Raw genomic sequence first — 15970 nt, forward strand, 5'->3', positions numbered from 1 at the left:
GGGACCTTTGCACTTGCTGTTTCCTGTGCTGTCTCCCCAAAATATCCTCATGGTTCATGTCCTCATTTTATTCTGGTCTCTCCTTAAGTAGCACCTCCTGAGAGAATCTTGACCCTTTCCCCTCTCAGTCACCACCCCCTTCCCCTGCCTTATTTTTCTTTATGTACTTATAATGACTTGACATACATGTATTAATATACTGGCTTGTCTGTCTCCCTGCATTAGAATTGCAGCAGCTTAAGACATCTTATCTCTTTTGTTCATTGTTGTATTTACATTTGTTGAAGGAAGGAAAGGGTGACACTGGATTGGTCTGAAGTTTCAGTGGCATATCGTAAACCAAATAAAGCCTGAAACAAGCTAGCATATTTTCACATTTTGATTAAAATTCTTTCTCTTCTGTTTTAGTTTGTTTTACTCATTCAGAGCCAGGTCTATAGATGTCTCTGAATCTGCATGGCTACAATGCTAGAATAGAATATTCACTTGCAACTAACAAGCCTCTACTTATAGCCTACATCTAGGCTACAGAGACATGAAAAGTTTAGGTGCAGAATATTTATGGGAGTCATTCCCCTTCTAGTCTGATTTTCCAGCTGTCTTTAAAAGGACCATAATCTAAAAAGGGATCATCTTGAGGAGCCTATGGAAACGGAGAAAACCACACCCTGTTCTTTTCTTACTCCGCATTCTCCTCAGTAACTACGAAACAGACCCATCTGGTACATACTTCAGCTGATAGTAGCCTGGACTTGCTCTTTCAGAGATAGGAAGGGCACTTGGAAGGCTTGGGGAAGGAATACGTTTATCACCCAACACATTCTGCTACAGAATTTTAAACCAAAGCTACACAAATTCATCTACTAGAGACTTGGCTTTAAATAAATATACCTTCCGTGTCAGGCCACATGAGGAGTGTAAGACTTGTTTGAGGGAAGAGGTTTACTGTGTCTCTCCGTTCTCCTCTCCACAGATATGTGTTTCCTGAAAAGTATATTCCATGTACATCGGCCTCATTTCCAACGCTGAATAAGTACCACACGACCGAATCTCCTTTGCACATATTGAGACCAGGCTGATTCCCATACATGAATCCATTCATGGCTGTGAAAGTTGGGAAGTAGCATTTTGGAAGTGGTTTAGATTCTACTACATGACAACCTCACAGACTTTCTAGGACCAACTTTGTTTTTTTAATTTTTAATTTTTAAAAGGCCTATTCAGGCCTGCCCACGCTTTATGTGTCAGGAGTGTCCTTGCAACTCCTTGCCGTTCCTGGCACTTCCAGAGCAGACGCTGGCTGAAAGGACCAGAGCTGAATGCATAGTTCTTGAAGTTCTATGCTAGTGTCCCTAGCAACCTGAGAATCCCACTGCTCTTCCTGGCTAAAGCAATGATTCTGTCATTTCCAGTTCTTTAAGTGATTATATTTGTTAGCACCCAAATCTGCGAATTATAACAGCTTTTTCTGTGCACCATATACTGGGAGTGTGTTGCTCTTCTAGGTGAAAAAGTCTAATTCATCTTGAATAACAGGGAAGGTCATATGTAGGAGGTTTTTATCTTTATCTTGCATATTTAATTATTTTTGATGAATAATATTCTCAGTGCTTCCAAATATACAAAAATGCAGAATCAAAAGGAGTATTTTAAAGGTTGTGGGTAGCGTGACTAGTACCTAGCTTGAAAATACCAGTTTGTAACACAACTTTACATGTTTTTCTTCTACTAGCTACAATAATTTTTACTGATGTCCATTAATGGTGTGGGCCTTTTGAATAATGAACTCACTGTCTCTGAGCTCTAACCACTTTTTAGAATTACACTAGGTATTAAAAAAATCTAATATTAGACTTAAATTAAAATCTCTGGGGGTATTCCAGGGCACTGGTCATTTTTTGAAAGCTCCCAGGTGATTCTAATGTGCAGTCAAGGGTTAGAATCATTGAGGGCTGAGATCATCTCTTTCTGCATATTGAATAATCAAATGAGCCTGTCATTATTGAGCCACACATGAGAAAAGCATCTGCTCCAGTAGTTTTCAAACTGTAGCGTTCATCAGAATCACCGGCAGAGTTTGTTGAAAATAGATTGCCGGGATCCATCTCCAAAGTTTCGGACTTTGTAGTTCAGGGTAGGGGTCCAAGAATTTGCATTTCTAATAAGTCCCTCAGTGATGCTGAGGCTGCTGATATAGGGACCACACTTTAAGGATCATTCATGTAATTGACATATCTTGAATTAAGTGAAATAATGACTAATTGACTGACACATCAAATAACCAATGATATTACCTTCAGGACACTATTGTAATCATTTATTGAAAAATAATCAATGAGCAAAGCTCTTCACATTTTGGTTTAGTTAAAAGCATTACATATGCAGTACTAAAATAACTTGGTAGATTGGTGGATGATGCAGTACTTACAGTGCATTTTATTAGATTCCTGAAAGTCTTCATCTTCCTTATCCACCTGATCAGGTGCAGTTGTAAACATTCTAATATTATCTTCCAGGAGTAAACTCTCATTCTCATCAAATACTGTAGGAAACAAGTAGAACTCCTTGTCTACATCTTTCTGTAAATCAAAACAAAATGAGATGAAGACGGAATGAGTAAAACAGAAGACTTCCATGTGCACAATACTCTTTGTGCACAAACACGCCTAAGGGAAGGAATGAGAACAGAAGTTTCTGTTACTCTTTGTAAACTAGGGTTCATGAAATATTTCAGTTCACCACCAGAGCTTTCTTTGGTATCTGTTTAGTGGATTCGTGGTTCAATATAGTAATCTGAGCCTCTCTCTGCATCTAAAGGTTCTAACTCTGCCTTCCTGCTCACATTGCACATACCAGTTGAAGCCACCAGAGGAAAAAAAATTGTTAAAATAGGAGAGAATACGGGTCTGTGCTGGAAATCAGGGAAGATGCCATCCACATTCATGAAAACCGGAAGAATTTCTGTAAGGCAGAGCAGGATGGAAGCAGATTTGAGGAAGAAATCATCCTGGATGAAGAAATAACCTCCCAATGAATTCCAACAGAGATTCAAACAATCTCCAGCCAGCTGTTCAAACATTATCACCTCCTCCCACTTCTACCAGTGGGGGGAAAAAAAAAAAAAAAAGGAAGCAGAAATGCTATCTGTTCTTTGAAATGATTCAGTAGTTCAGAAGAAGGCAGTCAAAGGAATCAAAGCAAATGAGCCCCTGAGAATAAGTGACTCTCAAAGGAGAGAATAAAGATTATTGCCTGTCTTTCCCTTGAGATCAGTCCTTCAGATACATGATAAGGTGATTATCAAATTGAAAAAATCGAACTAAAGCAAAGACCTGAAGGTTAGATCCTGCAGAGAACTGAATCAATGATGAAGGTGATCTAAAGAAAGCTCCCATTAGCTGGGCGTGGTGGCTCACGCCTGTAATCCCGGCACTTTGGGAGGCCAAGGCAGGCGGATCACGCGGTGAGGAGATCAAGACCACCCTGGCTAACACGGTGAAGCCCCATCTCTACTAAAAATACAAAAAAAAAAAAAAAAAAAAAAAAAGCCGGGCGTGGCGGCAGGGCCCTGTAGTCCTGGCTGCTCAGGAGGCTGAGGCAGGAGAATGGCGTGAACCCGGGAGACGGAGCTTGCAGTGAGCCGAGATCGCGCCACTGCACTCCAGCCTGGGCAACAGAGCGAGACTCCCGTCTCAAAAAAAAAAGAGAAATCTCCCATAAAACGGAGGAGAGCATTTGAAGATGAAAAATATACACACTGTAATAATTTTAGAAGTTATAAAAGGAGGAGGCACAATCGTAAGAAATACTAGTGGAAGTGTTTGCCACCACAAAGGGAAAAGACTAGAGGATTCAGATTCAAAAGCCTCCTGAAAACAAGACAAGATTAGTAATAGAGATCTATACCTAAAAATGTCCTGGTAAATTTTCCATTTTAAAAATGTTATGAAAGGAAAAAATCAGGTTGACATTGAAATTACCAAGTACAATAAATACCAGAAGAAGGTGAAGTAGCATTTATCTTTTTGAGAAGAATACATTATGATACAAAAATGTAACACCAGGTAAAGAACAACAAAAGTCATTTTCAGATGTATAAGGATTCCAGCAGGGACTGGTACAATCACCTATATACTGATCGACAGAGAAAACTTTAGTGAAATGTTTTCAGGCATGTTTTCTGATCATAATGCAATAAAATTAAAAATTACTAGTCACGGACAAAAAGTAAAAAAGAATGTCATTTTTGATCCAAATAACTCTTAGATCAAAGAGAAAATAAAAATGAAATATTGAGATAACAAATCTCAAGTAATTGAGATAAAGTAATGTCTGTGAGAACGCTGTAAAGAAAAATGTATGGAATGTAAACATATAAACTAAGAATCTGAAAAGCTTTTTATCTTAAAACCAAATAAAAATAAATGTAAATATCTGAAAAATTGTTTAAATTAGTTACAGAGAAAAATTAATAAAGACAAAAGCATAAATTAACAAATTTAACACAGGTAAAATGATTAAACCCAAAAATATATTTTGTGAAAAGACCAGAGAAATATATAAATCTCTGGCAAGTCTAATAAAAAAGGTGGAGAGAACCAAAAAATACCACATTAGAAATGAGAAAGGAATATAATCACATATATAGGGAAGAAAAATGTAAACCATTATATGCAATAAGTGTGATCAACTGACTTAGAAAGAAGTGCCTGACTAGACCAGTACTCATGGCTGAAATGAAATAGTGATTAAAAACATAAACAGGCTGTGTGCAGTGGCTCACACTTGTAATCCCAGCACTTTGGGAAGCTGAGGCAGGCAGATCACTTGAGGTCAGGAGTTCGCGACCAGTCTGACCAACATGGCGAAACCCCATCTCTACTAACAATACAAAAATTAACTGAGCGTGCCTGTAGTCCCAGCTACTCAGGAGGCTGAAGCACAAGAATAGCTTGAACCCAGCAGGTGGAAGTTGCAGTGAGCTGAGATCACACCACTGCACTCTAGCCTGGGCGACAGAGCAAGACTCTGTCTAAAAAAAAAAAAAAAAAAAAAAAAAAAAAAGGATGGGGGGAGTCCCATACATAAACAACAAAACTGCTCCTTTTTAAAAGTCAAAATAATTTTACAGGCAGTTTCTTTCAACTCTCTAAGGAGCAGATGGTTCCCAACTATTTAAACTATTCCTAGTTTATTTAATAGAGATAGTATAACTATGGATATTAATTTCATTTATAAGCTTAAATGAGAAATTCTAAATCAAACATGATCAAACTCAGCCCACCAATATATTAAAGAAAAATTCACTATACTCAAGTATTGTTCTCCCCCAGAGTGCAAGGATAGTTTAACAAAGATAGTTTAACATTAGAAAGTCTTTAATGTAGCTGGTCATATTTATTTGTAGTTGATCACATTAAAGGAGAAAAATTATATAATAATTTCAAGAAAATCTAAAAAGAAATTTTTATAAAATATGACATTCTGGCATTAGCTCTTCCCTTTGCTTTTCTCTCAGATCTTTGCAAGGCTGCCTCTTTGAAATTTAGGTATCACATTAAATATTATCTCCACATTATCTGAACTAGAATTTCTGTTCACTATCTCATTACCCTATTTTTTTTTAACAGAACTTGTCACTTTCTGAGGTTATCTATTTCATTTTCTTTTGTTTGCTTATCTTCATCTCCTTTCCTCCCATCCCCCTCCTTCCTCCCATATACACTAGAATAAAAACCTGTCAGAGCAGGAAACTTACTTGTCTTATTTACCAGTGAATTCTGTGCCTAGCACAGGATGTTTTTTGAGCAGCTCAAGTGATTTGTTTTTTAAACAAGTGATTTGTTTTAAAAACACTCTGTGTAAACTAGAAGTAGAATAAAGCACAACCACTAGCCAATTCATACTTAGTGGTAAAATAAATAGAGATGTTCTCATTAAGATCAGACACAAAACAAGGCTACTGGCTATTACCACTATTGTTTAATATTATTTGTAATATTCTACCCATCATAATAAGGCAAGAACATAGGACAAATTTGAAATACTGGCAAAGAGAATTAGCATTATTTGTAGATAATATAGAACCTATATGAATCAGTTGGAAATTACTTGAACTAAGAAATGAATATTTAGATGTCCAGCTCCAAAATAAATGTTAAGCAACTAACAGCTATTTCTATAATGACAATATGCAATTAGAAAATACCATGTAATGCATAATATTTAAAAAATAGGAATTCGATAAGAAACATGCAGGACAAATATGAAAAAGACTAAGAATTTACTGAATAATTAAAAAAAACAACTTGAATTAAAGGGCTCCTGAGTGAAAGACTAACTATAGCTAAGAGATGAATTATAGCCAAGAGATGAATTCTCTCCAACTAAAGCTATTCATTTAATGTAATAATAATAAAAACTACCAATGGCAGTTTTTTAGTGTAACAAAATTTTATTAACATTGATCTAGAAGAATGTGCACGTGAGGGCATCTAAGAATAAAAGGGAAAATAATTCTTTTCAGTAATGGATGAACATGTTCTATCATGTATTTAAAACTTTACAAGCTATAATAATAAAAACAATGTGGTACAGGTAGGGTACAGATAGGTCACACGGTAAACTAGGAAACCTAGAAAAATCATCCAGATATATTCAAGATTTACAACGTGATAAAGGTGACACTTCAAATCAGTGAGTAAAGAATAGATTGGTTAATATATAATGCTCAGATAATCTAATAGTTGTTTAGAAAAGGTAAACTTAGAGCCTTAGAGCTCTACTCGCCAAACTCAAAATGTGTTACAAGTAGAATTTTAAGATACTGACCAAAATGTAGATGAATATTTACTTACCTATAGAATAGAAAATAATTTTCTAAGTATGATACAAAAGGCAAAAAAAAAATAAAAGAATTGATAATTTGGCTATGCAACACTGAAAACAGCTATATCGTCATAGGCAAACAAAAAATAAAAACACTCAACTGTAAGCAATAATGGAATATGAAAAAACACAAAAAAGAAAAAGACCTGCATTGTACGTAACAAAAGGTAATATGTATGTAGTATATACACACATATATATATAATATGACTTAATATGTAGATATTTTATGGATTAATAACTGAAAATGAATATCTGCCATCACCAAGAAATTGACAAAAGCAGTACAAATGGTCAAAAAACATTATTAAACTATAAATTTAAATGAGAATGAGGTGCAGTAATTCACCTATGCTGTTTGTAAAAATGTAAAACTAAGTATTAGTAAAACGGCAGAGAACAGCCTCTCTCCTACACTTTACGCAGTGATTCTCAAACTTTTCTATTGCAACCACATAAGAAGTACATTTCATGTTATGATCCTATATATACACACACACACGCACACACACACACACCAGAAAAGAAATTTCCTTAACACTTACTTGTACTTACTGTATGTGGTATACTTTGACAACACTTACTTGGTACTTACTGTATGTGGTATACATTGACATTGTCTCTTCTTTCCCACTTGATACTTCAAAAAATTCTGCTTGCTAGTTACAACCGACTAAATGGGTCATGATCTGCAGTTTGAAAAATACTACTTTATGAAGAGCAGTTTGACAAGCACATAAGTTGTGCCTAGCCTGTAACCTAGAAATTTAAGTCCCAAGATTTGTTCCCATGAAGAAAAAATGGACATATCCTACTCTTTAGTTAAAAAATAGTATGCCAAATACACAGGGTTCATAACTGTAAAAAATTGCAAACCATCTAAATGTCTGACAATAGGGAACTGACTGAATAAATTATGGTGCATTCATATCATGAAATACTTTGCAGTCATTCAGAATAATGATGAGGTTTTTTTAATGATATAGAAAGAGAGTCATAATATTTTAAGTGTATAAAGCAAATTGCAAACAATATATGCAATTGTGATCCCTTTTTTGTGTTGAGACTATTTTCTTTTACTTCCGTATATTTTCATAATTTTAAAAGTGTTTATGAAATACTTTCATATTAAACTGATTTTTTTAAAAAAAATAATAGTTATAAAGGTCAGGAACTTGCTTTAGAAATTGATTGACTTCACATTGTGTTGTATGCATTTAGACAAGATAACCGTTCCTTGTCAGCTTAATATATTTTAGCTTGCCCAGGGCTTTAACCTATATTCATTCCATTTGTTTCTTTCAAAAAGAAAGAATGCAACCCATCAAGATGCGTCAGCAGGGCAGGTTTCATCTCCATTTTACTGATGATTCAGATGGACATGAGAAATACTAAATAACTAATCTGTAGCCACATGACTAGTAACTGAGAAAACCAGGATGAGGACTTCTGATGCCTCTGTAGGCCTTCCTGTGTTGTGATTTCTCCATTTGCAAAATGAAGATAATGAAATATGCAGAAGGTAAATCTCATTTTAAATCTCAACTCATTGAGCATCAGTTCTTTGTCTACAAAATGAGCATAAAAATACATAGCCTCTTGTGTTGTTGCAAAGGTTAAATAAGGTAATATGTGTGATGGTACCTGGAGAGAGTTTAATAAATATTAGTCTTGTTTTATTCCTTCCAAAGTAAGCACAAAATCAAGAATAGGAATCTAAAAGTAGAAAACCTTTTTTTCTTTTTCAGTTACATATTTAAAAAATTTTTTTTTTTTTTCAAAACAGAGTCTGGCTTTGTCCCCCATGCTAGAGTGCAGTGACGCGATCTCTGCTCACAGCAACCTCCGCCTCCCGGGTTCAAGCAGTTCTCGTGCCTCAGCCTCCTGAGTAGCTGGGATTACAGACATGTGCCAGCACGCCTGGCTAATTTTTGTGATTGTAGTAGAGACAGGGTTTCACCATGTTGACCAGTCTGGTCTCAGACTCTTGACCTCAAGTGATCCACTGGCCTCAGCCTCCTAAAGTGCTGGGGTTACAGGTGTGAACAACCGCACCCAGCCACATATTTAAAATTTTAAGTGATCGTATTACCATTTACAAAGGCCAAATAAAAATAAAACATCTCGGCGTAATCTTAAAAAAATATCCAAGATCCATATAAGAGGAACTATAAAATACTCTTGAAAAACACAAATGTAGACTTGAACAAATGGAAAGACATGCATTCTTATGTAGGATGACTCAACTTCATAATTATGTCTGTTCTCCCTACTTATATCGTTTGAAACAATCCCAATAAAACACTATCAAGCCTTTTTCTGGATCTAGGTAAGTTTTTCTAAGGTTCAGTAGAAAGAATAAGTAAGCAAAATTAGTCATTAAAATGAAGGAAAAGAAGAGAAATGAGACATAGCTATAGCCATTAAACATACTAAAGGGCCCTCCAATTAAAGCAGTATAGTATTGGTGCATGAATAGATAAAGACCAGCAGAACAGCATAGAAAATCTAGAAATAGACTCACTTATGTATAAATATTTTAGTAGATGATAAAGGCAGCATTTCAATCAATGCGGGAAAGTTTAGCTTTTTTGTGGATAACTGGATAGCCATATAGAAAAAGATAAATAGGATCCACTCCTTGACTGTACCATTTATTTCCTATCAGATTTGTGCAAATCCCCAAATTTGACAATATAGTTTGTAATAATGCTGTGGAAACACAGATAATCTCACTTGTAACTTCTGGAAATACAAACTGGCACAACTACAGAGGGGGATTTGGCAATATTTCACAAAACTGTATAAGCATTTACCTTTTGTTCCAACAATACAATTTTTAGGAATTTATCACAAAGGTATGCTGGCAAAAATACAAAGAGACGTGAACAAGGCTAACAAAGCTGTACATTATTTTGTATTTGTGAAGGCAAAGACTAGAAGCAACCCAAACACTTGTCAAATAAGGGACTGATTGTATAAACTGTAGCATGTCCACACATCAGAGTAATATATACTATGCAAAGAAATGAGGAATGAGCAATATTTCCATACAATACTATGAAGAGATGTTCAGATTCTATTGTGAAGTGAAAAAAGCAAAGATATGAATACACACACATTTGTTTATTTAAAAATGGAAGGATAGGCTGAGGCGGGCGGAAAATACAAAAAAAAAATTAGCCGGGTGTGGTGGCGGGCGCCTGTAGTCCCAGCTAGTCTGGAGGCTGAGGCAGGAGAATAGTGTGAACCCGGGAGGCGGAGCTTGCAGTGAGCTGAGATCCTGCCAATGCACTCCAGCCTGGGTGACAGAGCGAGACTCCGTCTCAAAAAAATAAATAAACTATAAAGCAAAAAAATAAATAAATAAGTTTACTATAGTGAGTTATGAATATTTTACATAAAATAATATTACAGTTTTAAAAGCAGTTGCTGAAACAGAGGAGTATAATGAATTAACCCGTATATCCAGTGATGGCAAAACTATGTAGAGAAGAACTATTCCAGGTGACTTTAAATATGTAATTTGGCTAAAAATCTCTAGTAGGATCTACCCTAAGGACAAAAAGATTGGCAAACAAATCTTAAACTGTTTTTAGTAATCATATTGTTGATTGTAGTGTTGTAATTGTGATTCTGAGACTGTTGTATGTGTGTTATAAGATGAATCAAGTGAATATGTTGGTGTCATTAAAAAAATAAGATTTTTCAGTGCAGTTTAAGGCAGATACAAATATAAGATTGATGCAGTCAATAACAAACCAAAAAATCTGTAGACTCAAATTTGAATAGAAAGTATTAGTATGAAATCATGATGAATTCATCTGAAAAGTCTTTTCCCATGTTCTTCCACTGAAAAGGCCCCGAAACAATTGTTTGCCCAATAGCAACAAGCAGCTCTAGTGCCCACATTGTGGTTCCAAAAATGATTCCTCACTAAAAAAACAAACAAACAAACAAAAAACAGGGCTTTTGGGAACAAATGGTTCCAGTTCTGGCTCAGAAAATGTGCAAAATTAACCTGGTGTCTCATTATACTAGAAAGCAAAGAATCTTCAGACTACTATGATGTAAAAATAAAGGAATCAACCTGAACAAGTCCTTCGGTATCAAAAAGGATACTTTGAACGTCAGTAGGAATAATGGCAGTGAATCGTAACACACCAAATATGCTTAAATCCGTGAGTGCACAATACTACTTAAAAGTAAAAAAATTATTTAGAGGCTTTTGAAGAATGCTAGAGGAGAGTGATTAATTTGAAAACTTGTAAATACAAGGAATGAATCAAGTATTTGTCATACCCTTTCTGTATACTGTGTACCTCAGGGTAACCAAATAATTCATTAAGACGTTTCTGTTTATAGAGAAGTATGCCAGCTAATAAAGAAAGGAAGATGGAATTAGAATATTACCATTATGCAACCCTGATTAGTTTATGAATCTAGGAAACCATCATCAGTGCTGATAACATCTCCAGTTAAGGGCCAACTACAAATTATGTACTCCCTGATGGAAGTGCCCAGTACCACATTTGAAGCAGTCTTGAAAGAAAAAAAAAAAAAAAATCTGAATTAGATCAAACTTTTAGATCTAACTACTAGTTGTAGGAAATAGAAGCAGAGAGAAAGAACCATGTTCTAGCGACCGCCAACATTTTTGGCACCAGGGACCGGTTTCACGGAAGACAATTTTTCTACAAAACGTTGGGAAAGGGGAGTGGTTTCTGGGTGAAACTATTCTACCTCAGATCATCAGGCATAGATTCTGATAAGGAACGTGCAACCTAGATCCCTCACATGCATAGTTCACAATAGGGTTTGCGCTCGTATGAGAATCTAGTGCCACCACTGATGTGACAGGAGGCAGAGCTCAGGCGATAATGCTTGCTTACCTGCTGCTCACTTCCTGCTGTGCAACCCAGTTCCTAACAGACACCTAATAGGCTCACCTCCTGCTGTGTGGCCCATGGGTGTGTGTGTGGGGGGGTGTTGGGGACCCCTGTGTTAAATGATACCATACGATAAAATAAATAAAATCAAGACATGGGAAACTTCTACCAGACCGATGACTCTTGCAACAGAAAAACTGCAAGTAAACAATCCTAGGAAACATATAAATTGATTGTAATATGTGTAATTGTTTGGATACTGATCCAAACAACAGACCTAATAAGTCAATTGGAGAAATGTGAACATTGATTGGCTATTTGATAACTTTAAAGAGTTATGATGTGTGTGGTTATTATTTTAAGGTGTGATCATTGTGGGCATTTTTAAAGAAGTCCTTATCTTTTAAAGGTATATACTAAAGTATTTTTGGAGATAATGATGAAGTTAGATATTTCTATTTCTGTCAAAGGATCATTTTCAAAGAGATGGAACAATTTTTTTCCCCCAGTTGCACTTACCTGTCTCCCATTTGCATGTAAACTTCCTTTCCTGCATATTTTCATTGGCCCAATAAGCCCAGTGAATATATCTTTAGTGGGATCCACAGCAGAATAATACATCTTAGCTAGACACACAGGATCTGCATAAGTGGGTCCTACTTCTTCGGGGACAGTCCATTCATAGGTGAATGTTTCTGTGGGTGCCACATGGGAGGCTGAAGGAGGCACACCTGTGAGAAAGGTCACAGTAGAGAGGTGAAGTGTGCTTTCTAATATGGTCATTTGAGCCACAAAGTAGACTAAGTTTAGTCTAGAATAACCCACTTTTGAGTTCTTTGTTATAAATTGGAATGGAATCCCACTTATGCTCTGGTGTCAGATAACAGACTGATGTGACTGCATCCAGACAGACTCTTCTAAACCTTCTCCTGGGATTGGTGTCCCTCTTTGTGCTCACACATCTTCCGGGAATGTCCCTAGCACCTTTCATGTTATTTTGTGTGTATTTCTCTTGAACAGAGCTTAACTTTCTTGAAGGCAGGTGCTGACTCTATATTTCTATCAGCTAGAACAATGCCTGGCAATACAGTGTAATCAATGCATTGTCTATTGAATAAAATGGAACTGAAAATAATTGTAGAACTGAAAGGAACTTTGCAGGTGATCCTATTTAAATCTCTCAGATTTACACTCGAGAGAACTGAAGCCAGAAAGATTGAATAACCTGCTCACAGTCATACTGCAAGTGGTAGCAAAGTCTCCAGTCTTCACTGGTCCTTCTTGATATGTAAAAATAGTGAAAAAATCCACATGATGAAATATTTTATATCATTTAAATTATGTTTCTAAAACCCTTGCAATGCTAAAAGAACAAACTCTGATTATGAAATTAAAATATTTATTTGCTATGATCTCAACCATATTTAAAATATATATTATATGTATACAGATGAAAGTGGAAGAATTATATAAAAATATGAGTGATTGTTTATAGAACTATAGATAATATTTTGGGCTACATCTTTCTAAATTCTTCAAATATTCTAAAGTTAACATGGTACAGTCTTATAAGAACTGTTTTAAAAATTAAAAATCACCCAGAGTACTCCAGAAATGTATAATTGATACAACCCAACTAAATTACTCTCAGGATTGTCAATAATCATCCAATTAAGGCAGGACAAAATTCCATAAACCAGTTGGAGGTAGGAGAAGGGGTTTATTTGTTTCCTGGCATGATGCCTAGAAATGATACATGAGCAGTTTCCTTGGGAGTTCCTGCCTTCAGTTTTTGCAGGACACTGTAAGTGACCAGTACAGTGGGTTATTAAACATTGTTGATTTGTTACAGTGCTGTACTCACTTCCGCTCTGGGGGTTGTAATGTGAGGAATAGTATGTGCCTTCGTTGTTCTTATTGAATCTCACCCCAATCGGCTCCATACTGAGGGGGTATGCTCCTTTGTTATGGAATGTTACTCTGATGGTGTCTCCCACCTCTGCCCAAATGACAGGACCTGGGAACAAAGAGAGAATTATTATCCTTCCTTGGTATATAACATGCAGAATGTATAAGATAGTTATCTTCTTTGACTGTGTTCTCTGGCAAGAACTACTAGGAGCAACATGCTTATTTGTGGTGAATGGAAAGCTTGGTTTTTGAAAAATCCATAATCAATCTGATATGTAGAGGTTGGAAGGAGAGAAGGGCTTTTTAATCAACTTCAGATTAATGAAATTGATTATCATTTTTGTACAAGCCAGTTAGTAAGTTTACACATCTACAAAAACTATTCAGAATGTTGACACTCCTCAGCCTAATCTTCTGTTGGCCAGAGGTGTGTCATTTGTACCAAGAGTTAGGTGCTATAAACTTTGACCACCCAAAGCAGGTAAGTTGAATTGTTTTGGATGTGAAGGATAACACTGTTTTGGATTTTCCATGACCAAAATTAATGATTACCAATTATAGAATAAAAATATATATTTTACATAAATATTTTATGTAATATACAAAATGACATTTATTGAGAGCTTCCTGTTTTTCTGAGTGTTTATGTCTAGTAACTCATTTAATCCCTATACCAACTTTAGTAACTATTGTTCCCATTTTACAGAAGGGAGCAGGGACAGACAGTAATTTTCTTTTTTCTTTTTTCTTTATTTTGAGAGGGAGTATCATTCTGTTGCCTAGGCTGGAGTGCAGTGCCATGATCTCCGCTAACTGCAACCTCTGCCTCCCAAGTTCAAGCGATTCTTCTGTCTCAGCCTCCCAAGTAGCTGGGATTACAGGCGCTCGCCACCATGCCCTTCTAATTTTTGTGCTTTTTTTTTTTTTTTTTTTTAGTAGAGATGGGGTTTCGCCGTGTTGGCCAGGCTGGTCTCGAACTCCTGACCTAAGTGATCTGCCCTCCTCGGCCTCCCAAATGCTGGGAATATAGGCGTGAGCCACTGCGCCCGGCCAAGTTCAGTAACTTTCAAAGGTCACGCAGCTAATGTATGCATTGGGTACTCACCAAAAAACGGCTTTTTATAAGAGCCTCCAATTCTTGTAATACCTTGTTCAAAAAGTACTATACCTCTGAGTCACTGCTAGAAAAATAAAAGTGAAGAGCCAGGACAATCTGAATCCATACTCTGTTTGCTCACCCACTAGGCTTTTCTGCCTGAGTGCCTTGGCGAGAACAGGTCTCTGGACTCTGCCTAGGGGCAGCCTGCAGAGGGCTCTAGGACAGATCCTGCTTGTCTCATTATAGCCTGGGTTTTATTTATTTATTTATTTATTTATTTATTTATTTATTGAGACGGGGTCTCGCTCTGTCACCCAGGCTGGAGTGCGGTGGCAGGATCTCGGCTCACTGCAAGCTCCACCTCCCGGGTTCACGCCATTATCCTGCCTCACTCAGCCTCCCCAGTAGCTGGGACTACAGGCGCCTGCCACCACGCCCGGCTCATTTTTTGCATTTTTAGTAGAGATGGGGTTTCACCGTGTTAGCCAGGGTGGTCTTGATCTCCTGACCTTGTGATCTGCCCACCTCGGCCTCCCAAAGTGCTGAGATTACAGGCGTGAGCCACGGCATCCAGCCCTAGCCTGGATTTTATTTCTAAGGGAACATATCTTTAAGTGCGGAGGCTCACAACTTAGTTATCTATTTAAACCAAGTCACATAAACACACAACACACAATTCCCCTTCCTCTTTGAAGAAAAAAAATAACCATTGGAAGTCAGGTCAGCATGGGTGTTTGTGTTTGTGTGTGTGTGTGTGTGTGTGTGTGTGTGTGCGCACGCGTGTGTTTGTTTGTTTGTTTCTTTTTTTTTTTTAAGATGTAGTCTTGTTCTGTCTCCCAGGCTGGAGTGCAGTGGCAGGATCTTGACTCACTGCAACCTCTGCCTCCCGGATTCAAGTAATTCTCATGCCTCAGCATGGAGGCACCAGATACTGGGATTACAGGTACCTGCCACCACGCCCTGCTAATTTTTGTATTTTTAGTAAAGATGGGGTTTCGCCATGTTGTCCAAGCTGGTCTCAAACTCCTGACCCAAGTGATCTGCCCTCCTTGGCCTCCCAAAATGCTGAGATTACAGGCGTGAGCTACCACTCCCAGCCGTCAGTAGGGCTTTTAATGATGAGAATTTACTATTGATAATTTACATTTGGAAAAGTAATTAGCTGCTGCATTTTATTGTTTTA

General features: G+C 36.9%; 1 protein-coding gene across 7 annotated transcripts in view; it reads right to left on the reverse strand.

Annotated features, from left to right (window-relative positions):
* Nucleotides 1-15970, reverse strand: part of CP (ceruloplasmin) — a 59101-nt gene that overhangs the window by 22986 nt on the left and 20145 nt on the right. For all 7 annotated transcript variants that reach the window (XR_001443141.3, XR_001443140.3, XM_015131781.3 and 4 more), the window contains exons 8-11: nt 13642-13794; nt 12297-12508; nt 2429-2579; nt 892-1104 (exon numbers count right to left, since the gene is read on the reverse strand). Coding sequence is in view for 5 of the 7 variants with exons in the window: in XM_015131781.3 (XP_014987267.2) it covers nt 892-1104; nt 2429-2579; nt 12297-12508; nt 13642-13794 (729 nt within the window). In the remaining 2 variants the exon portion in view is untranslated. The remainder of the gene's footprint in view (nt 1-891; nt 1105-2428; nt 2580-12296; nt 12509-13641; nt 13795-15970) is intronic.

The sequence above is a fragment of the Macaca mulatta genome, chromosome 2 (genome assembly GCF_049350105.2).
Source record: "Macaca mulatta isolate MMU2019108-1 chromosome 2, T2T-MMU8v2.0, whole genome shotgun sequence".
Taxonomy (NCBI): domain Eukaryota; kingdom Metazoa; phylum Chordata; class Mammalia; order Primates; family Cercopithecidae; genus Macaca; species Macaca mulatta.